The 23,347-nt window shown below is 36.2% G+C and overlaps 1 protein-coding gene across 3 annotated transcripts in view; it reads right to left on the bottom strand.

The window, feature by feature from the left end:
• Positions 1-23,347, bottom strand: part of CGNL1 (cingulin like 1) — a 54,775-nt gene that overhangs the window by 7,141 nt on the left and 24,287 nt on the right. For all 3 annotated transcript variants that reach the window (XM_059482037.1, XM_059482038.1, XM_059482036.1), the window contains exons 9-14: positions 11,074-11,280; positions 10,684-10,788; positions 7,303-7,455; positions 6,503-6,673; positions 5,224-5,385; positions 4,346-4,435 (exon numbers count right to left, since the gene is read on the bottom strand). In XM_059482037.1, coding sequence (XP_059338020.1) covers positions 4,346-4,435; positions 5,224-5,385; positions 6,503-6,673; positions 7,303-7,455; positions 10,684-10,788; positions 11,074-11,280 — 888 coding nt within the window. The remainder of the gene's footprint in view (positions 1-4,345; positions 4,436-5,223; positions 5,386-6,502; positions 6,674-7,302; positions 7,456-10,683; positions 10,789-11,073; positions 11,281-23,347) is intronic.

The raw sequence follows: 23,347 nt of genomic DNA, 5'->3' as shown, positions 1-23,347 counted from the left end.
TTGCATAAAGCAATCCAAAAGCAATGTTAAGAATGTGAAGGTTAAACAAGTACAGCAGATGAAAATTTGCCCTAGGCCTTATTTTTTTAACCATAACATAATATTAAAAGATACATTTTTAGTTAATTATGGTTAAAGGAAGTAATTTGCACTTCTTCTGGAGCTTGTAAATTGATATATGAATACAAATAAGGGCATCAGCACATGCAATTGCATATGTTATGTCACAGGATGGGGACAGAGTAGCAGAAGGCATTCCTGAAAACTGAGGTCATAACACCTCCTGCAATACCAATGGCAGCACGTGGCTGTGTTCTCAACAGCTGGGTGATTTCTTAAAAGCTCTCATTGTCACATGGAAGCCTAATAATAACAATGTTTTATATGTTGTATAGTAAAATATTATCTAGTAAAGTATTACTTTATAGACACAAATTAGAAGCACATGTGTATAATAGCTGTATTTATTAATGAAATATATGAAAAAAGTTATAATGTGAGGGATTACATAGAATTTATTCTGCTGTAATTGCTTTAGCAAGACAGACACAGGGAAAAATACAGCTAAATTTGTGGTAAAATGAAGGACTAATAAAAAATGTAGCTGTTAACTGAAGAAAGGGGTTTTGTTTTATGTAGGAACTTGCTTGATGGACCACTCTGAGGTTCCACTGTGCTCTTACTGTGCTCAGAGGCTGTAACAAATTTGTGCAGCCTTCCAAAGATTCAAACTAAGGAATTATTTAGAGGACAATTATTATATTTCCCAGATGACTGCTACAGCTGTTGGACAACTCTTGCAACCTCACAGAAAGGTAGTGGGGGAGAGAAAAAGATCTAAGTCTGATTAGGATCAGTAAGTTACATACAAATATCTACAAGAGCTTGTTAAAAGGGCAGCAGATAGAATTTTTGCTGGAGGAAATATAAACTGTTTTATCTTCTTCTCTTTTTCAACAGTTAAACAGTTTTAAAACACATAATTAACATGCACAAAGGAGAAAAAGAGTTGTGTGACAAAATGTGCTTGAAGTTCCACTTATTTCACAGCAGTGAGATGTATCAGTTTCATGGCCATACTCTGTGTATGTACCATGTGGGACTTCATGTTCCATGTTCTACCCTTCCTATGGCTAATATCTCATAACTGTGTTAAAAGAATAAACTATTTCTGCAGCTTAAGGCAACACTTATCACAGCTGGATTTGAAGAATGCTAACAAGAGAAAAGCAACTGTATCAAGATTTTACAGAGCTTTATCATTTTGTGCCATCTTTAGGATTAAAAGCAGCTGTTGAATTCACAACAGTGAAAGCAATTTGATTTCTAATAATAATGCAGATGCCATCAGTATTGTTTACCATCTCACAGGTTTACAGCCAATGTTTCCTGTTAATTCCCAAGTAGTGTGTGTAATACATATATATGTATATAATAGATACCTTAAACAATTTCCAAGTATGTGACCAAAAACCCCAATTATTAATCAAGAAGAGAGTTAAAGCTAAAAAAAAATCCCTTTGATGCTTCAAAATTGAAAAACAACCTTCATATGCATATTTTCATTTCTTTGCTACCCACAGCCAGTGCCAACTAAAGAACAGCTCTCCACAGGGAACACTTTACCAAAAGGAAGTAGATTATACGGGTCAGTGTAATTTTATCCCTATCTATTTATTCTAAAATTGTCATGAAAACTAATAAGTCCATTTTGCACACTTACTGGAAACAACTCTAAGGTCAATAGACTCTTGCTTGCATTGTCACAGAACACAAGAATTATTGAGGGTATCACGATGATTTTTCAATTATGTTTGGAAAGTCAATATGGCAAGAGATACTTCATTTCACTTGTTCATAGAAAAAACTCACTTATTAAAATATAATTTTGGTTGCCCCTGCTCCCCATGCTTGTCCCTGCCCAAGGGCCTCTTTAGACTCAAAGAGCAGCTGAGTGCTCTAGCTTTCTATTTGTGTCTGTGTTAGTGTGGTTTGAGCATTTTGGTCTGTCTAGATTTACTAATACATCAGCATTTAAAAACGAATAGGATTTGACCCACTTTTCCCGAACATTTTTTTCCGTTTCCACTCTGCTGTGGTGCTTCTTAGAACAAGGCAAAAGGAGATGAGAACAGTGTGTCATGCAGCCATTCAGATTCAAAAGGGTGTTTAAATTAAGAAAGAATAACATTTCATGGCAAGTGAAATGTGAACTATTATTCTTGCCAATGTTTATTCAACCATTCAGCTTTATGTAAAATAGAACCAGTTGTTTAAATTTGTTTTTACTGGAAATTTCAGTATTATAGTTCGTTATCAGTATGTTAAAATAATATATTTATAATAATCGTTTTTAAAATAAAGAGGAATACAGATATTACCAAAATAAATCCATTATAATTTCTCATGTCATTATGAATGCTTAGCAGACCCTGAAATACTCTTTAGTAATTTGACTACTTAGTCATTCTGGCATAAAATCAAAACAAAGCAACCTTTATAACTCATGTGTGAAATGAGAAATTCCAGACCTCAAAATAAACATGTCTTTTACCCATTATGTAACATTTTAGTCACCAAACTGTATTTTAGGTTTCCATTCAGTTAGCAAATTAACTTCCATGGCAGCTATGACTAAAGTACTTTTATCCCAGGCACAGGCACAGACTGCAGTATTAAAGGCTTCCTGATTTCACAACAGCATGACCCCACATTATTACAGGTCCTTTATATTCTGTTTCACCCACTGACTCTGAGTCTGAACAATATCAACAGAACAATAGCAGAAAGTTTTTATTACAATCAAATAGAGTCTCAGTAGCCCGAGTTCAAACAAAGAAGTAATGGTGCCTTGGTGCTTCAAGGATGTGTGAGAGAAAGCTGAGCTCCACCTCACTTTAAACTCTCCAGATGTCTCAGTGGAACACACAATTTCATTGAAAAGACACAGAAACTAATATTTTACTTTCTCTTCTCCCTCTGAATCTACAGCTATTCAAAAGAATGTCAGTAGTTGTTGGTTTTTTTTCTGGAGAAAGAGAAATGAGAACAGAACAGATTATTGTGGGTACCTCAATGCTAATTGTCCCCTGAGCTTCTAGGAATTACTGTGAGCTGTAGTACTTCATGGAGAGTTACAGCAGCAGATATGCTGTAAGGAGTTATGCATCAGTTTCACATCTCTCAGAAAGCAAAAATAAGGCAAAGAACATTATCTGGACCATGATATTCCAAGACAGCCACATCATTGTATTTTTTTCCATGAACTATTGCAACATTTGCATGATCCTGACTACTCAGCCATGCATGTCTGGCTACTTTTGCAGTAATTAGGCCCTATATTCTACTTTACTTGTTTATTATAAATCTTTGTTATAGGACCTACAATTTCTTATTTCAGTTTTTTCAGAAATCTTGAATAACATTATTAAGGCCTCTGTCTTCAAACCAATGAACTCCTAATTCTCCTAAGACTTGGTAATTTGCAACTCAATGGTCTCATTTCCAATGAACTCACACCAATTACCCCCACCTGCACTTTCATGGGCCTTACTGAAGACAGAGGTAAAATGTTCCTTTATTTGACAGGGCATACCTGGATTACTTTTTATCTTGACTGAGACCTCATCATACAGTCTCCACAACTTCTTATAGAGGCAAAATCCTTTTTGTTACTTGTTTGAGTTACTATGATAGTTCTGACTTAGCTTGGCAAGTATTACTTTAAATTTTCTGCCCCATGAGAAACAACCTCATTAATAAATCCTTCTTCTCCTCTTTCTGGGCTATCAACTTATATTACATTTCTGGAACAAAAGACTGATGCTTTTATGTGGAAAATATTTTCCAGTTGTTATATGTTACATGTTCTTATATGTTAATAAGTTTTTACACATGTAATGAAAATAAAATTTCCTCTCTGTTGAAACTGGCTAGCGTTCTTAGTTCAGCTGATTTTAAATAATTCCACAATTTCCTGAAGCTCCTCCTCTTCCTTCTTTGAAATTAAGAGTCTATTATGCTGAATTACTTTTCAGCATGATTGAAGTAGTGATCTTTCAATATAAGAGACTCAACAACAGCCTTACTAGTCTTCAGTCTTTATATATAATCCTGTGTCTGTTTTCCAGTTAGAATAACAGGAAAAAATGGTTTGTGATGAAGTTGAGGGAGCATATTTCAGCATTTTTGTGAACCTTGGGTTTTCTGGATTTACATACTCTGCTCAAGTATAGCATATAAATCATATTGCTAATAATTATTTAGTTGATCAATATTGATTGTGATCCTAACAACACTTTTTCATAGAATCATTAAGCAAAAGCTGCAAAACTTGTTCAAGTACCTGTTCTCTGCACCTGCTGATTCTCTCAGACAACAAATCCGAATTATTCTTTTCTTCATCAAGCTCAAGTTCCAGGTGAGACAACTTGTCCTAAGTGGAACAAAGAAAAGCAACCTCAGCACACATTTCCATCCTCTTCAGATTGCTATCAGGGCATTCTTCTTTAAACTGCAAGGATCCAAAGTGTCTGAAAGACTAAGCTTGAAAACTGAAATGTGTCTTAAAACACACAGCAAAAGGTAGATAAGGCTTTAGAGTGAATTTGTTTGACAGAAGTAAAATAAGTGTTTTGTTTCCTTTTTTTAAATCACTCAACAATTTCAAGAATATAAGATAAATTCTGCAATATTTCTAGAGTTTTTTTGAGTGTCTGCATTACATTATACATTTGGAAGACAAATTTCTTTTTATCTGAGTAAAATGACATAGAGATGTTTGTTTATGAAAGTCAAATGACAGCCTAGTTGAACTGAACAGTTATGAACAAGTAAAAAGTTAGAGGCACAATGTTTTTCAGACTCTTGAAATGAACTGATATCAAAGGCTAAACAAAACTTACACCTTTAAATACTTTTGAAGTTCTGAATGATGGGCCTAGAAATGAAAATCATGCAAATCTGTATGATAAGCACTAGATAAAATTAATTAAAAAGAAGTTAATTAAAAGTATGAGAGAAAATTTTAATTTAGAACATATCATGTTACAGTAGATATGCTAACAAACTACCTTTAAAATACACCACATTCATTCCTGCAGTCATACTACAAGGATTTTCAAAAACATAAAGCTATGTAGACTCCTTCCAAGCAAAATTAATGTGAAACAAAATTATTTTTATCTCTTTAAAAAAGAAACAAACCCTTAAGAAATGTCTTACCTCCATTAGTTTGATTTGTCTTGCCCGATCATCTTTTAAGTGGTTTTTGGCTTCCAGTTCATACTCCAAGCTCTTCACAGTCTGTTCCAGTAACTGAGTTTTTGTTATTGCCTCGTCCTGGGCTCTCTGGTGGTCCCTCAGGTTCTCTTCCATCAGACGCAGCTGAAGCAATAAGATCAGGGGAATTCACTAAGACTGTGCTTGCTCTAAACAAGGGATGGCAGCAAAGGGGACTCGCTGCAAACACACAGATCTGGAAGCATGACAGGAATTCCATTGAGTTACTGGCTTTTCACAGTAATTTTTGTTTTATCCAGCAGATGGCGCCAAGAAAATAAACTTGGATTATGACCTATACTGACATAACTCCAAACACAGTGTGCTTTCACTGTGTAAACATACATTTACATATTTTATTTATGCATTAGTGTAGATATCTACATACAACTTCATTCAGCTCAAGAGCTATGTTCTCAAAATCACTGTTTTAACTTTCATTTTTCATCATGAGTCTTTATCCCTTTACAAAGGCTCTCCATCCCGGAATGGAATAAATATAAAAGGAAGACACAACAATATACAGGAACTAATCTTTCTTCTATTGTTGTTCTTTTAAATTTAATTTAAAACAAAGGCAAAATAAGAGTTCTAAACTGGGAAAATCCTACTACAAAAATATTCCATACAGAGAAAACACCTGTGATGAATGTATTCTCATAATTTTTCCAACTGGAGAGCAGGTATATGCAGATTTTTAAAAGACTGGATTGTCTTTATGACAAAATTTACATACTATGAGGAAGACACTCAAGACTGGTTAATTGTTGGTTGCACAGAAACCTTTGTGATTTAAAGCTCCACCTTGGCTCATATGAAAGAAGAGGAGAATGTATGTTTGTATGGGTGTTCATTTTTCCTAAATAACTGGTGGGTTTTTTTTCCCTAACAAAAAATATTTGTAAATTCTCAATGCCTTCAGAAGCAGGCATTAAAGAGCAGCAGATCATCAACAGAATCCTTGTCATTTCACTTAAGGTGCATTCATTTGACAAACACTGCATTTTTCTGTCCCAAACAGGAACCCCCATTACCCCAGCAGAAATAACAGGCTGATCACCACCATGGAAAATCAAACCCAAAAGCATGCTGAGATCAGCCTCCTATGATGTACATGAGAGTACACAAAAGCATGACAGCAAACATTCATTATTGTGAAAACTATCTGCACTGAATTCTAGGTCAAAGCTGAGAATTTCTCCCTGAATTTATGAGTCATTACCTCATCTTGCATTCTTATGTTCATCAGGCGTGATTTTTCTACCTCAATGTTTTTCTCCTTTAATTGCTTCTGCAGATCTACAAATTCCCTGCGATTTTTCTCCTTGTATTCATCAAGCTGGCTCTGAAGCTCCAGAGTTGATGTTCTTGAGATCTCCACCATTTCAGACATCTGGGCAAAAAGTACATATACAAAAGGTTCTGTTATGCTTAATAAAATAAATGGGTTTTTTTCCTCCAGCTTCAGTATTCAGCTCAGTATTTCAAACAGAAAATGTATCAAACTTTCCCAAATAAATTAATTTCTATGTAGAAGTGGGAAAATACAAAACAGTAAAGTTAATTTCTAATAGCATGTGTGGCAAGACTATTCTCTTTTTGTCTGTCAGCAGTTCTTCCAGCTGAGTGACACAATGAACTGCAGTCACACTTCAGTATGTCAGTATGAGCTGCACAGTTTACACACAGATAGTACAATCAAACTGATGCAGAAATTTTGAGAATCAGCTGTAAAAGTCTGAAATATCACTGTACTGTACATGAGAGCTGAACTCAGGTCTGGGATCTGGTTTGTACAGAACTGGTTTACAATGCCATTTTGTAATAGTGGTGTTCCAATCATTGTTCCAGCCCTGAAAGCTTTTAGTAAGAGCCTCTAGGTTAAAGAAGCTAAAACTAAACTTTTCATTTTATTTTCTTTTACACATTTAAAAATATATAATTCTTTGTAATTTGTCAGTTCATTTAGTTCTATCTGTTAAATACTCAGATCCCTGCAGCCTCTTGGGCATGAACTCATACCTCCTCCTGTAACTTCTCAACAGTCTCATTCAGTTGCAATCTTTCATTCTCCATTTCATTCTTTATTTGCTTTAACTGCTCCTTCTGCTGAGTTTCATCTTTTAATTGCTGACTTAACTGCTGTCGTTCCTGTGAAATGCAACGGATGTTCTCCTGCAGTAGATTAAAAAATACATGTAATGAAATGTAGACCATCTTTTCTAATGCCTTAAAGGTATGTTACTTATCACAGTAACACCAGCAGCTGCTGTAAAATTAAGACAATTTTCAGGTTTTACACTTTGCTAGCTAGTGCAGGACAAACACTGATATGTCATGCTAGAAACAACAAATGTCCATTTATACCTCTTTTCTTAACCATCATGCCATGGGAATGTTGCTATCAACAATTCAAATGCTGCAGTTTCCTCAGTGTCTGCCTGTTGAGTATACTAAACTGAATTTCAGTATTTGAAATCTGGATGCCCTATAGGACAATTCAATGGTCAATTTAACTAAAATCTCTAATTTCAGTGCCCTTCATATACAAAAATCCTGGGGCACTTTTCAGTGGAATTGGCTGGCCTATCATAGTGTAACTGCAAGTCAGACAAACAGCCTGTCAGTTGCCAATTTAAAGCCAATCTTTAGTTGCAATTAATTACTCTGTGAAGAAGCTAAAGTGTTATTATACGAAAAGAGAACAAAAGGGGGAAATGAAAAGGAGTAATTTGTTTTCACACTAACCTAAAAGATTATTCTGATATTTCTCTATTTTTTCCAAACATTACTAGTTGAACGTTCTCTTTACAAAATCAGTAATTCATCTCAGCTGAAAACTGAAAATTAAGACTGTATTTCAACTTACAATGCTCTGCAATGCTAATTCTAGATGCCTACCATTATCTACCACAATGAAAAGATAAACTTCCTGTTTTTCCACCCATTGAAAGGATCCTATGTTCTGTTGTTTCATTTAAAAAGCACAGATTACTTCATGCTGCCATCCATAATGTTGGTATAATTATTAGTTTTTAACATATCACAGTACCATATATGCTATGGTTATAGGGCATAATAATTAGGTCATTTCCCTTCTCAGTGGTACAAAAATGTTGAGATGTATTTCATTTCCTGAAACACTGCCCTACACAGCGGTGGCTACCCTAAAGCAGAGGTTAGAACACAACACAAAATGCTACAGAAATACTCCTCACTTCTGCATCCATAAACAAAATTTCAATATAGAGGGTGATTTTAGATGAAAGCAGTAATGCAAACTGTCTGTTACAATTAAGTGCATACCAGCTTTAACTTTCCTGACTAGAAATCCAGAATAGAGGAGGAATAGACTTGGCTGTTTCCAGTAAGTGTTACAGTTCTATTGGTATTGTCCTTGTCTTTCTTATACTAGACCACCATTACAAGTAATTTGTGTTATGTAAAAAAGCAAGATGGGCCAGTCAGGAATTACATTTCCACTGGGATACACATTATTACAGTGCCAGTTTGTCATCTCAATTGTCAATGGCAACACAGGGCCAAATCAACCTACTGCACAACATTATTCATTAGAACAACTCTAAAGACAGAAAGGCTGAATTGTTCTTCACAAAAGGCCCACTGATTACATCCTGAAGTCTGTTAGTGCTCATATCCGGTGGACAAGAGTGCAGAACCAGAAAAAGGATTAAATTTAGGGTGCCAGAATTTAGACATAAGCTGTGAATAAAACGTCAGGACAGACTCTCCTGTGACCTTCCCTAGAATTCTTTCATTTGGAGACCCTGCTTGGAGGCAGCTTATTTGGCACAATGCCCTGAAGGATGCATAAACAGAAAGAAAATCCACACTTTTCAAGCATCTTGCCCCAAAGCTAATCAAGATGCAGGAGGAGTGTATGGTGCATTGATCCATGTTACACAGCAAGGTCAAGTCAGACTGTGACAGAAGGGAGATCTTAGGGGAGTGTGTTAAATGCAAGCCAGTGATAAGCAATGCACCCTACAGTGATTGTGCAGATTATCAGTGATACAGACAAGCAAATGAGGAGAAACAGTGAGGGAGAGCAGGTACACAAATTTAAAATGAAAAAAGTATAAACATTATAAGACAACCAAACACCAAGCCTGACCAAAAGCTTCAGAGGAAACACTTATTCATGAAGTTACAACAGCTTCAAAACATCATTTTGTGAAAACAAAACTCACCCATATTGTTCAAACCTTATATTCTTGAAGCACATTAAATTTTAAAGACATAGAAGTATTTTCTTTCTGTCGTTATTTTTATTTTTTACCATAATTAACTGAACCATGAGAACATGCTAATTAACACCGTCTTTCCTGGGCTTTTAATCCACTTAGAGACAAGTTTCATTTTTAGATTTTCAAAATAGAAATGTAAAATTTACATTGAAGACAACTGGGGAAAACATCCATTCAATATTAAACAGTGGCTCTAGGAATTTACATGTACCTCACTTTTGAGTTTGACTTCTTTGATAGAATCCCTTGAAACTTTAGTTTCTAGAAGCAAAACTAAGAGAATTCTAAACTGATGCTGTGGAAATCAATCCTTTGGTTTATGTAAAAGGTGAATTACAGAGAAGAAAAATTAGGTTTGTAGCTTTTGCAGACACCAAATATGAGGTAAATAAGAACAGCTTCAAGATTTATACACATTCCTCTCATTAAGAAATAGATCTGAATTTTCTTGTGACCTGAATCACCCAGTCTTGACTCATACACAACACTGCCAACATCTCTCTCCAATGCATCTTTGAAGCAGATGCATTCCTCACATGTTTAATTTCTGGGCTAATCTGAGGGAAAGCATAACCTTTCCTGGACGCTGGGTGGACTAAGGAGCAAGGTGGAAAGAGGATTTCATTCAGATTTTAAGAGGCTGCAAATCCAACTGATACATGTAAAATGTCTCTGGTTTTGTGATTAAATATTCCAGTTCCATACAACATTTGCAAATAAGACAGGCTCCTAAAAATAGAGAAGCAAACATCCTGATATGTGTCCATTAACAATATTTTTGTTTATATTCAAGTACAGCTTTTTATTCTTTTACATATAAATACCTTCATGAGTTGCATGATCATTGAAAATAATAGATTTGTGAAACCTGAGGCAGTTTATTTATTTGGCAATTCATTCCCCCTAAATTTTGCTAGATCCATGGTAATAGAAAAAAAAAAAGCTTCATCAAGGAAATCATTTTAATTTGATGAATGCTATGGTTTCATTCCACATTTGAACACTGAAGTGAGGCCTAAACTTTACAAAAAAGTCTACTTCAAAAAGAATGAGACATAACTCTACAGAAAGGACTAGTGACTCAGGTAAACAGAAAATTTAAAATTTAAATTATCCAAATTCTTCTTGTTCTTACCTGCATATCTTCAAGCTGGCTTTCCAAAGCTGCTTTTAACACCAACAATTCTTTTCCCTCCTTTTCAGCATGTTTCAAAGCTTCTTCTAATTGTTGCTTCTCTTCCTGCAATGATGCAATTTGATACAATTAGAAACAGTGGCCAGGACGTTAATCTGACAAGTAAAAGCTGTAAAGTCCTTTCACTCTGGCCTGTTACTGATTTCCGCAGTCCCAAAGTGTGACTTGGTTTTACTCTGGTTTTTGATGGGAAAATATTTCCTACATAAGTCAGGGTTTTCCTTACCCTTTCCTATGGCATTGTCCATCCTCCCCTTGGTCAGTTTTTATTCTACAATGAACACATTGCAAACAGGAAGACTACTTAAGGGGTTTGTTTGCTTAACTTACCTCATATGTCTTTAATTTTTCCTTCACTGAATTTTCTTCTCCTTTCATATTATCAATTTGTTTGTGCAGCTCCTCAATTTTCCTCTCTAGCTCAGTAAGTGTTCTCTTCAATTGTTTATTTTCCTCAATCAGCTCTTTGACTTGATTTTCTACACTATTTCGCTCCTCTTGTGCAGCATTTTTTTCACTTGCAAGGACAGCAGCACTCTAGTGAAAACAAATTATGTCATGTTTAGGAAAAAAAAAGAATTGATGCTGTTTTCCAACAGGAGTTCCATAAGGCATCACAGCAAATACAGCTAGGATACAACATTAAAATATCAACAGAGACTTTAATATTTAGCATTTTTTCTCCTTGGGCATATGAACAGATAAAGTAACATATGACACCTTAACATTCTCATGCTTGTCATCTCATATTGTCACCTTAACATCTTCCTCTTTATTGCACTAAAATATTTCATTACCAATTCCCATTTAGGTGATTGCAAGTAAACTAAAACATTTAACAGATAGAAAAAGCCATATGGATCTTTAAGGAAGAACATATTTATGAAGAGTGTCTTTCACAACAACACAAAATTTAGGTAGCATTACCCCACTGATGATTCCAAGCACTAACATGCAACACACTACATCCATGCAGCTACTGGTGGGGCTGCAGAGTAAATGACAGATAATATACAGAGATCTTTACACTAAATAAACAGTGGTGGTTCCACTTGTGTTGAATACCAAGTTCAACTTGTATTCAAAAATATACACTTTTTTTTTTCAGAAACTCAAATCAATACATAGCACAAACACAATTTATAATAATGAACAATACAACACAACTTGAGGCACTGGATTTTAGACTTTTTTTTTGCAGGACAGCTGGCTGCAGCATGTTACTTTTCAGAGCTAATCATCACCTTACCACTTACCCTCTAAAACACCCTACCATTTACTGTGGAAGCCATGAGTGGAAGTTATCTGTCTATATTGTTATACTATCTATACTCTTGTAACACAGACCAAGTATGCACTCAAACATTTAATTCGGTAAAGAGCGGGAAGGATTTCACCCTTTCTCTTCACTGACTTTTCATTCAGAATCCCCTCCAAAGTACATAAAAGAACCCAGGATATAATGGGTGGTTCTTGTTTCTGGCCATTCAGGAGCTGGTACAAAACAATACTCTGTACAAAGATCTGATTTCCAAATGCAGCCCCACTGTCTTCTACACCAACACCTCAAACAACAGCAAGAACATCAGAACAAACACAGGAATCAATCTAGACCAGGATTCTCTCTCATGGCCATGGCTGATGCTTACAGGCAACAAGAGGAAGAACAACTATGAGGCAAGCCATTCATCATTATACACTCCCAACTCTCACTGGTTTTCTTCCATGAATGTATCATCCATTAATTTCTCTAATCCTTCTCAAATCCTTTTATACCATTGGCCTCTACATTATCTGGTAACAATAAGTAATTACACATTCATTACTGAAGCACAACATTTTTTTTTTGCATGTGAAATTGTATTTATCTGGGTAAGAACAAAAGAAATCCTATCAAACTAGTCAGAAACTATTTTGTGAAATATTTTATGAAAGCACGAAAATCACTTTTCATTGACACTATTTTTGATTGTCGCTCCTGATCTTCCCCTCTCCTTACCCAAAAGGAATAAGTAAAGTTATATAAAAGGGTGTTTACAAAGAATGCCCTCACTAGACTGTTTTCTAGCAAGCAGCAGCTTTAAAATCATGCAAATTAGATAAAGCAGTAACTCAGAAAACACTCAGACTGTCTACAGGGTCAATGAACTTATTATACAAAAACTGGCAGCATAAGCAGGCTGACAAGTTCTGGTCTTTTGAAAATCCTGAAAAAACTTGTTCTTCTAAATACATGACTGGTTAAAAGCTCTGAAATAAATCTCTGTTGATGCTTTTTCACCTACTGGAATTTCAATAGCATTTATATATTCCTTTAATTTTTGCTTTCTGCAAGCAGCAAAGTTTTACTAATTAGCAAGCACTCCACCAGTGGCTCCTTTTAGTCTCATTTCTCCTTTCTGGAGCTGAGTGAAAGCAGCTGAGGCACGCTGGGGAGTTCAGGGAAAGGAATGTTGATTTGTCTGTTCTTTTTCATCCAACTGCCTACACGGGGCTGCACAGTAAGAGAGGACTGCAGTAGACCCACATCAGACCCGGAGATTCCACTACATCAACCATGGTTTGCTCTACTTTCCCAACACACGAAGCAGTATTTACCTAAACGTGGATGCACACATGCACAAAAGCAAACAACACAACAACCCACCCCAGAGATCCATACACATATATAAACACAGAAGTAACATCTCTCTCTATATATTATTTAACCTAAGAAGTTCAAAATTAAGTTCGGATTACACTGATGCCATCATATCCAGAGATGTGCTCCAGCCTGCTTTTTGTAGTATGTATCTTAGGATACAGACACTTAACATTAAACTCAACTATTATTTGCTCTCCTTTTCACTATATATTTCAGAATGTTAGCAAGAAGTTAGGTGAATACATGAAAAATGTAGAGAAGCGTAAGGAGCAAGTTGCAAGTATTGCCTTTATTAACCTAATTTAAATCTTGGAAATAAATTGGATATATAAATAAAACCTTGCTAAAGTCCCAGCTGATTGAGTGACCAGCACTTGGCCAGCAGATCTTCACAGGTCTCTGATGACCTTGGCATCATTACAAAGGTTACACCTGCCAAAGCAAATTCTCTAACAAGTTAAGGACAAAATTCCTTTCTTTCAAACACATACTTTTACAAGATGGTAGAAAACTCTCATGGTATATATGGAGAGCAGCACTGGATTGGAGTTGGACAGTGAACACTTTTGTTACTTATAATCTGGGGAGACTACAAGGAATTTTCTTCACAAAGTGGTTTCACTGTACACATTGTTTCAACATCTTTTCAAGTTGTTTCAGGAAAGACTGAAAAGAAACACAGGAGTATCTATCTTATCAGTTTACCCTACACAGCTGTACTACACAAATAAGGCATGGATGATCACCCTGAGGATACTAGACAAAACAATCCAAAAGTATCTTCAATTTGATAATGAAGTTTAAACAAAGTCAAGCCATACACATACAGTTTAGATGTATCTTGTATAAGAAAAAGCACACATAGTATCATTTCTCCAAGAGTCAAATTACACAGCTGGGTTTAGACAGTAAAAAGCTTATATTCATTTTTCCCTAGAGCACTGAGAATTTCATGCGGAGCTTCTTCACTGGCACAAATGAAGTTTCTGGATTATAAGAGCTTTTGGCAACATATGCCATGTCCTATAGCATATTACCACAGAAAGTTGAAGTATCAAGTCTCCACAGCTCTTGCCTTGTATTCTCCATTGTCAGTCCTCTCTAGCACCCCACATTACCTTCTACCTCCCCTCCAGGCCTGCTCTTGGGAAAACACATGAACACGACAGCAAAAAGCCTGGGGATCACTGGAGAGCATACACAGAGCATACAAGCACTGAAATGCAGCTCTGACAGACCTTGCAGCAACACCATTAGGGAGAACCTGGTGGAGAGAGATCTCTGTCCATATATTGAACACTTACATAAGGCTCAGCTATCAGGCCACACAGGGCACTGGTGACACACAGAGGGATTGCTGTGTCCTTCGCCACGGAACCCCTGCACACAGGCAGGGTGCTCCTGCAGTCCCACCCAGCTGGCAGGCAGGGTGCCATGTACAGACCACAGGTACAATTCTACATTGTCATGAGGGATGGCTCACTATACTCTGCAAAACATTTCCCTACCAAAACATGGAAGTAAAAGATATGAAAACCACCGCATTGAAATGACAGTGAAATTACTATGTATGTTGATAAAGTCTGAATGGTAACTGCTGTGCTTCATAGGTTAAAGCTGAAAGTGGCAACAACAAGGACACTTTAAACTGTCCTACAGTGTTTGCCAGCAGCCAGGGGTAATCTCTGGGGTGCTGCCTACATGAGCAGGGATGCATATTTTCACTGAAAATTCAGGGACTGGCTCCCACACTCAAAACAAGGAATTAACAGCTGTTTGCAAAAGCATTCAATTAATGGGTTAGAGTGATGAGGATCAAAGAAGAAAAACTGGACACTGAAGGGGTAGTAAGTACAAGTGAGGAAAAAGCCAGTCAGGGAGAGGTTGTGCTGGGGATCCATTTCCCTCAGTCCACATGTGACTTGTTTGTAATGGTGCTGGACATAAACACTTGAGTTAACTCATGATCCTCAAGGCGTAATGACATAACATCAGTTAATAACTCCTGTTGGTGCCCACTCATAAATCCTTTACATTTATTTATTTGGGGATGTTGAAAAAGTTTTGGCAATTATTTTAACTAAGTTTATATAATTTAACCCATGGTAACAGAACTAGGTGAAGGTCACAAAGTAATGATTTAAGTTGAATATAAAACATTAACAGACATTGTTAATATAAGAACTATAGTTCAAAGAATTGTGGATGAGTCTCTTCAGAAAGTTTAAAGGAGATTATGCACATAAACATACAGAGCACAAAACAGACAAAACTGGTTAAACAAGATTCTTGTCAACAAAACCTGGAATGAAATACTCTATATTCAGACATATTTGCCATACAAAGGAAAAAAAAAACCCAAAAACCAAAACACCTCTGCAAAACCTCAAGCCCCTCAAAAACCAGGAGGAGAGGGGAGCAATTTCATCAAAAATTGAAGTGGGCTCTTTTGGATCTTAAAATTAACATATGTGAATTGAAATTTTGCAGTTTCTTCCCTATGATATAGAAAATGTTTATTTCTTTTTAGTCCCACTTACTAGTTGTGGCAGCATATTTTAGTAAACCAACTTGTTACTGTTGCTATTTACAGCATTGTATTACAGAATTATATTTATACATGTAAATACCCTATAGCATTTTGCTTATTATGCTTATTTACTTGCATTTGTTTTGTCTTTCCTTTCAATCTGCCTGTCATTGCTCTGTCTTCCAGGGCATTCAGTGCCTTCTAGTGCCTACATTTGTAGTGTTTTACGTTCAGATATTCATCTCCTCAATCTCTGAAGGAACAATACCTTTCTCTTAATAACCACATCATTCCAAGACTTCTTAACCACACTCATATCACCTTCTTATTCATTACCTTTGAATCCACTGAATATTTTATTATACTTTCTCAAATTTCATAATGTTTAAACGCCTGATTAAGAATATCTAAACCTTATCAGCAACATTAAGCTACAGAGATTAGGGAAAAGGAGATGGAAATGGGTTGTGAATTTCTGGAAAAAGCTAAGAATAAAGAAAAAGAAGCTCATCTAGAAGAATGAAAACACAGTTGTACAGAAGTTCCCACAATACAAAGTCCTCTGTGACTGACTGAAGATAAGCTTCTGCATTCTGATGTTGTCATTGTGACACAGTACACATGCAGTAACTTTACTTACTAGTCCAGCAGTGGACACAAACCAAATAAAACAAGTTATCAAATCCTAAAAGAAAGATTCACTGAAAAAATCTGTTTCTGACCACAAAAATAAATCATACATTGCAGAATATAATCCATAGTGTTCAATACTACTGACTTTTTAATAGTTCTCATACATTTTAATATTGAAGCTTAAAGGATTAGTCAATTAGCTTAAGAAGTTCAGAGTTTACAGCAGAAATGAGTGAAGCAATAAAAAGACAGGACAGTTTCACAGCTAAGGTACCCAAAACTAACCCTAGAGAATCTGGAGTCTGTTGTTGTCTCTGCCAAAGACCTCCTGAGGCAAATCACTCAGCCAAATTTTTCCAGAGCATCAATAACCACATGCTCCTTAACTTCCCTGGTGTTTGAGACACTGGGGTTTGGTCTCCACTGATTTGAGTGCACAGTTGCAACTAAAGTGAGCAACAATTGTACCCTGAATATATGAGGGAATTTATGAGGACAAACAATGTTACTCTAGGTAACTATAGTTTGGACGTGCACAATTAAAGGATCCTCTCAACACCAATCTCTCTATCTCTCATGTTCCTGTATTTAATACAGAGAATAACATTACTTATTGATGGCAGGAAAAGGAATGTTGAGAAAATGAATTAAAAAAATCTGTGAAAAAAATGTCTATAATTCTTTCTCCAGAAGATGTTTTTCATAGTATGTACAAGTTCCATTTACTTCCTAGCAGATGAGAAGAAAGTGAGGACACATATATTTACATACATATGTATATACATATATTTACATACATATATATGTGTGTGTGTTGTTTCATTTGGCATGTACACCTGATCTATAGTTTTACCCAGCACAGATCTGCTTATCTGAGCCACAGAGTCACATCTGCTGGAGTTTATATGCATGTGGCATTTGGTTTTCAGCTCTAGGCCGATGGAACATTAGGGAACATCAGCAGTAAAATACATTTCCCTCACCTTTCATCCTGCTCCTTTCAGGCATTTTGCCCAACAAGAAATTAATCTAATAAAGCTTGGGTTTGTGTCCTTGTATGTAGTTATATATGTGTCCAGAAGTATTTTTAAACATATTAAATTTAGTCATTTTAACTTACAAGTTAAAATAAAACAATAAATATTGTTCCAACTCCTTTGTTGCAGAAACCTCAGTAAAGCAAACATATTTATACAGTATTCTACTCTGAACTTTGTTGCAAGCAGTGAACAGATAGTATAAAAGGCATCAAAATCTTTCCCACCACTCATTATTGTGTAAACCCAAAGAAACTGGACAGAACACCCATCAAGGTCCTTGAGAGGCAAATGAAATGTTCAGTTTCAATCTGAATACAGAAAAATACTTTTGAATAGGAATGCAGAAAATATTCTGTGGCTCCACACCTTTTTTTTTTTACCACACCCTCAACATTGGCAAAGACATGAGAGAGGTTGTGTAACTGATCATTAAAAAATAGTTTTGGCTGGCTTCAATGTTTTAGCTGGTGAAACTCCCCTTTGGCAGTGACTACACACTATGGGATCCTTAGAGTCCTTTTACAAAATAAAGGAAGACCTAAAGTGTGTGGTTTTTAAGTATCTCATTTGCCATGTATTAGAATCATTACATTTTGGCTACATCCAATGTTGATCAGGCAAAAGTCAGCAGATTCTTCTAAAAACCTTTATATTTCTCTTCAGAATCCAGTTCAACTGAATATCAGGTATTGCATGTCCAGTTCTGGGCTCCCCAATCCAGGAAAGGCATTGAGGGGCTGGAGCAGGTTTAGGCTTGACTTCAGAAAGAATTTCTTCTCAGCCCCCGTGATTAGACACTGGAACAGGCTGCCCAAGGAGTGGAGTCACTGTCCGTGAAGGTGTTTAAGGAGAGACTGGATGTGGCACTTGGTGCCATGGTCCAGCTGACATTGTGGTGTTCAGCCATAGGGTGGATTCAATCTCAGAGGCCTTTTCCAACCTAATTGATTCTGTTATTCTGTGGAAATTGTTTCAAACAATTACCTGTTTGTTCTTTAACAGCCATACTTGAAGAATAAATCTCCATTCAAAATGAGCTGGGGCACAAACTGGAGCTTTTCAATGGACATAACAGATTTTCAAATATTTTTTTTTCATATTCATAATAGTGCAATCTAAGTAAATGACAGGATAATCTTGCAAAACCTTCTGAAAAAGGGAAATGGTACTGGCTGGTGAAATCAGCTCAGAAGACTCATGGGCCACCTTTTTAGGCTGATGCTGGACTAGTTTAACTTCTTAAACTACATGTAAGAAGTTTCATGTGGCTTCAGTGATTCATATCTACCCAGCTCCCTCAGATGATCCAGTGCGGGTAGCAGTGATGGAGATATCAAATATCTATTGTCTTTTCCTCTTCTTTTTTTACAAATCAAAATAGTTTAAATAAAACTAGACACTGATTTCCTTAGGTAACATGCAGGAGATTTCCAAAGAAAGAAAAAAACCCCAAACCATTCTGCACCCAAAGACTGACACAAAGGGACAAAATACAAACACAGTGAGTCTCCACATAGGGACAACTCTTCACCTGTAATCATTATTAGCTCTTCTGTAAAGGGAGCTTCTGAAATCAGTATTATGCAGCTACAGTCACCTAGTTTTCAAAGTTCATGAATGCAAATAACAGGTTTTTATTTCTGCTTGTACCTCTGCTTGTAGTTCTGGCATTTTTACCCACTGTTTACCTTTAGGCAATTCTTCTAACCCTAGACACTATTTCTTAAAGCAGGGACTAGAAGCCTTAGGATGAATAACAGAGTAACCACAGGATAGCATGAACAATTAAATCTCGTATCTCTACAAAAGGAGTGACAAAATTCCTTACAAATGGAGTGTTAGGCTACTAACCCACCCAAGCCATCCTACCTACTCCCCAAAAAAAGGTAACAACAAAACCAACAAAACTTCTGAAAAGAAGTCTCAATGGCTGCACTTACTCTTTTTCTACCTGACAGGGATTATAATAATTCTTCCCATAATCTCAAACTGAGGCCTAGCCAACTTTAACACATGGCTATGCCTTTGGAAGTTAACTATTACCTATGAAAAGGGTCAGTGACTTTTCCCCCTCTCTTCACAAGGTACACTGCAAGCAGCTTAAATTCTCTGCCGTACTTCAAGAGATTATTCAGTAAGCAAGTGCACAAATTAACAAGCAAATCAGACTGGTCTCTCATTTCATTTCAGCTAGAGCCACTCTATAACTTCTTAAATTCACTGGTGACAGCTTAGAGAAAAGGTTTGTTTTCTTAAAAGGTCATTTTCACTGCTTGAAATGGTACCATGTCTTAAATATTACTTCCAAAACTATTTAGGTTTTCATTTATGAGATATAATGAAAGATTTAAATACCTACATTTGAAGGCTGAGAATGTAGCCCTCTTTTACACAGAGCACATGAAACAAAAATTTCCAACTTAGGCATGACCTAACGTTTATATAAGTTATAAAACCCAGGGCCAGGAAGGTATTACCCTCTTAACCAGTACCTGCATCAATGTCATGTTATCCCCCTGGCTATGTATCATGACATACTCAGACTGGCTTATACTAACAGTCTTTTGAAGGTCAGAAGTTGTTGGATAGACTGGAGTCAAATATTAACTAACTCTGTGCTCACAGTGTTCCCTCTGTTTGACAGAGTCAAATACTTCCCATACATACACACACAAACTTACACTGTCACAAGAAAAATCACCTGAACACATAAACTGCCTTCTGCTAACACAGATTAGAGATTCTGCTGATGGCATTAAAGAAGGAACTGGCTATACAAGCTCTTGCAAAGCTTCAGAAACAAAGAAAATGGAAAATCACACAAACAACCCCCCTTCCCAACCAGACTTACTGAAGTAGTCCTAGCAGACAAAGGGCCACAATAGTTAAGTGACTATTTCAGATACACAGGATTCTTTTTTTAATATCCTATAATGTGGTCCAATCCAACTCAAACAGAACTCTGCAGGACAATTTTGTTGAGAGGCTTTCTTGACTCTACATACAGTATAAAACCCACTAGCTGTAGTTTCATGGTACTGCCTGCACCCAAACCCACACAGGGATCCACCAAATAAATGGAGGAGTAAACTGCAAGGAAATGAAGGACTGGAGGAGGTGGAACTTAAATACACAGTCATCAACTTAGGTATTCAGAGTGCTTTAGAGGCACATTTTATATTATTGTTGACAACACTAGTATTCCATAATTTGTTTGGTACTTCATTAAATGGGTCCTGAAAACATGCATGATGCTATTACCAACTTCCTTTCCACACACAGAACAGACACATTGGGGGAAACAAAGCAAATCTGTCTTCCAAACTTTTCCTATACAGTTCTAAAATAGGCATTTCCAATAACACTACCTGTTTAAGGAGTGTCTGCAGCTTTCCTTCCACCATCACACATCTGTGTACCCTCCCTCTCTTTCCCCCACCCAATCTGTGTTTGTAGCACACTGAAAATCAATCAGAATCTTACCAGGCTTTTAGAGGGCTGGTAAAAGAGGGCAGAAAATGAAAGAGGGAGAGAAGTTAGGTCATGAAAGATGAAACATTGACTTGGGTCACTCATTGCACCATTTGACTCTGTACACAGTTTAGACCTGTTACCAACCAGCTTCTAGAACTGAAACAAAAAAGTGTTATTTCAACATGAAAAAAGCTGCCTCAGGCAGGCAGAGGAAATAAAATATCCACCAGTGGCATTTCAAATCCTAGATTACCTTCTCTAAATCTTTTTCAATTGTTGTGTATCTTGCTTGAGGTGAACATACCAGCCTCAGACACAGCACTCAGGATGCAGATTCAGATGAGTTATGGATGTATGGATAAGAGCACATAATGATGTTTCCATGCCCAAGTCATTCTTATTATATCATTTGTTTCTTGCACTGCTATCAAGACCATGGGCTTTTAGCATGATTCATTATAGCCCCAAGATTTCACCTCAGCTTGAAACAAGGCATTGGGTTTTTTTTTAAACTTATATATAATATTACAGTTACATACATTAAATCACTTAAAGCACCAAAGTGGTTTTGCAATGCTCCACACTTATACCTTCATTTTTCCTTGAGTAACTCAGCTAACCACTGTTCACTGTACAGTATTATTCCAAAACAGGTTCTCAGAACATACTAATTTAGTTATGTTTCATTTTATATTTCAACTAATTCCAAACCATTTCTATAAAAAAAGGCATACAGAGTATATCTCATTTGGAATGCTTAAGCCAGTTTTTAAGTTTCTGCTCTACATGGGAGATTTTTATTAGTTTTGAGGAAGACACGTCATATTATCAGGTTAAACAGAAAAAGATTCAATAGTTACTTTTCATTTCAAAGTTCTTTACAGTTTGTGTTAGATTCAGCTAAATTAACAAGATGAAAAAAACCCAAACCCAAAGCTTTTTCTCATGTATAATACCAGAGATTTATATTTTTTCTTATCTTAAAGGAGGACCATTTTAGTTCATAACATGTGCAGAAGGCAACCACTGTCTTTTGCTGTTCCTACATTTGCTCTGGTAAAATTCCTTCTTCTCTTTAATTATAACATAATCATATGTAACACACACATGTGTTAATGGTAACGTGATCACCAGCTTCACTGCATTCTTAAATACCTTGATAAATCATCAGCTCTGAACTCTGAGTGTCTGTATTATCACTCTGAGAACAAGGTCAGAGATATGACATGCCAAATAAATCAGTCAAGGTAAAGTTTAGATAAGCCTCTTCCTAACGTGATGATTACAGCTTTTTCTGAACAACATCATTTGTTCAGCTAGCTTCTCTAAATACAGATGCAAATTTGAAGTGCTGTGCAGTTTGCAACTGCCCTCCTGAGCTGATACAATTTCAGTGGAATTAGAACAGCATTAGCTGCAATGTGCTAGAACCTTTTACCTGCAGCATTACATTCCAAAAGCTATTTCCTAATTTTACTGAAACAGTGGCACTTCATCTACAGTAACAGAGCACTCATGGTTAAAATAGCACAATCCTGGCCTGTTGTGTTGTAGAGTCAGATAAAAAACCAGAAATTTTTCTATGACATTAAAACTGGAGTAGAATTCATATTAATCTCTGTTCTAGCTCTTGCAGTTATGGAGACATCTATTCTTAATCAGAAAGACATTAATTTTTCAATTTATTATTAAATTAAAGGTAATTATTATCCCACAGAGGTATGTTACGGAAGAACAAAACTTTTCCTGCTGTTAAATGGAAATAGTCTGTCTGTCTCAATAAACAATCAATGAAGTCAAGAATAGTGACAGCCATTTCAAGACCACCACAAGCAGAAGACATAACACAAAAGTAAGTTTAAAAAGGTAAACTGTAGCAAAGAAAAATAATATCTTAAATATTTGTGACTTTATTTCAAATTCTCTATTAAAAAAAAGAAACTAGAAAACTACAACAATAAAAACCCAACAAAAAAAACCAAACTAGCACCATGTGAGTGAGCACGAGAACAGAATCATGATGACAAACAACTCTGCTCTGTTCTTCTATCAGATAACCTCGAGTATGTCCCTAACATTATTTGCAAACAGATCTATGTGGCAGTCACACAGACTAAATGCACTGCACATTACTTGCCAACCTATCTGACACCTCCAGCAGATGAAAATTCGGTTGATTTAACACTGGCATAAAAACTACTTCCTTTCCCCAAGCTGAAACTTCCTTAACAGCCTACACATCACAGAACACCTTTATTCATTGCACCAATCTGGATGATTTAG

The sequence above is a fragment of the Ammospiza nelsoni genome, chromosome 14, assembly GCF_027579445.1.
Source record: "Ammospiza nelsoni isolate bAmmNel1 chromosome 14, bAmmNel1.pri, whole genome shotgun sequence".
In the NCBI taxonomy this organism is placed as follows: Eukaryota; Metazoa; Chordata; class Aves; order Passeriformes; family Passerellidae; genus Ammospiza; species Ammospiza nelsoni.
Note: the sequence above shows the minus strand (reverse complement) of the source record. Positions and strands in the feature narration are given on the sequence as shown.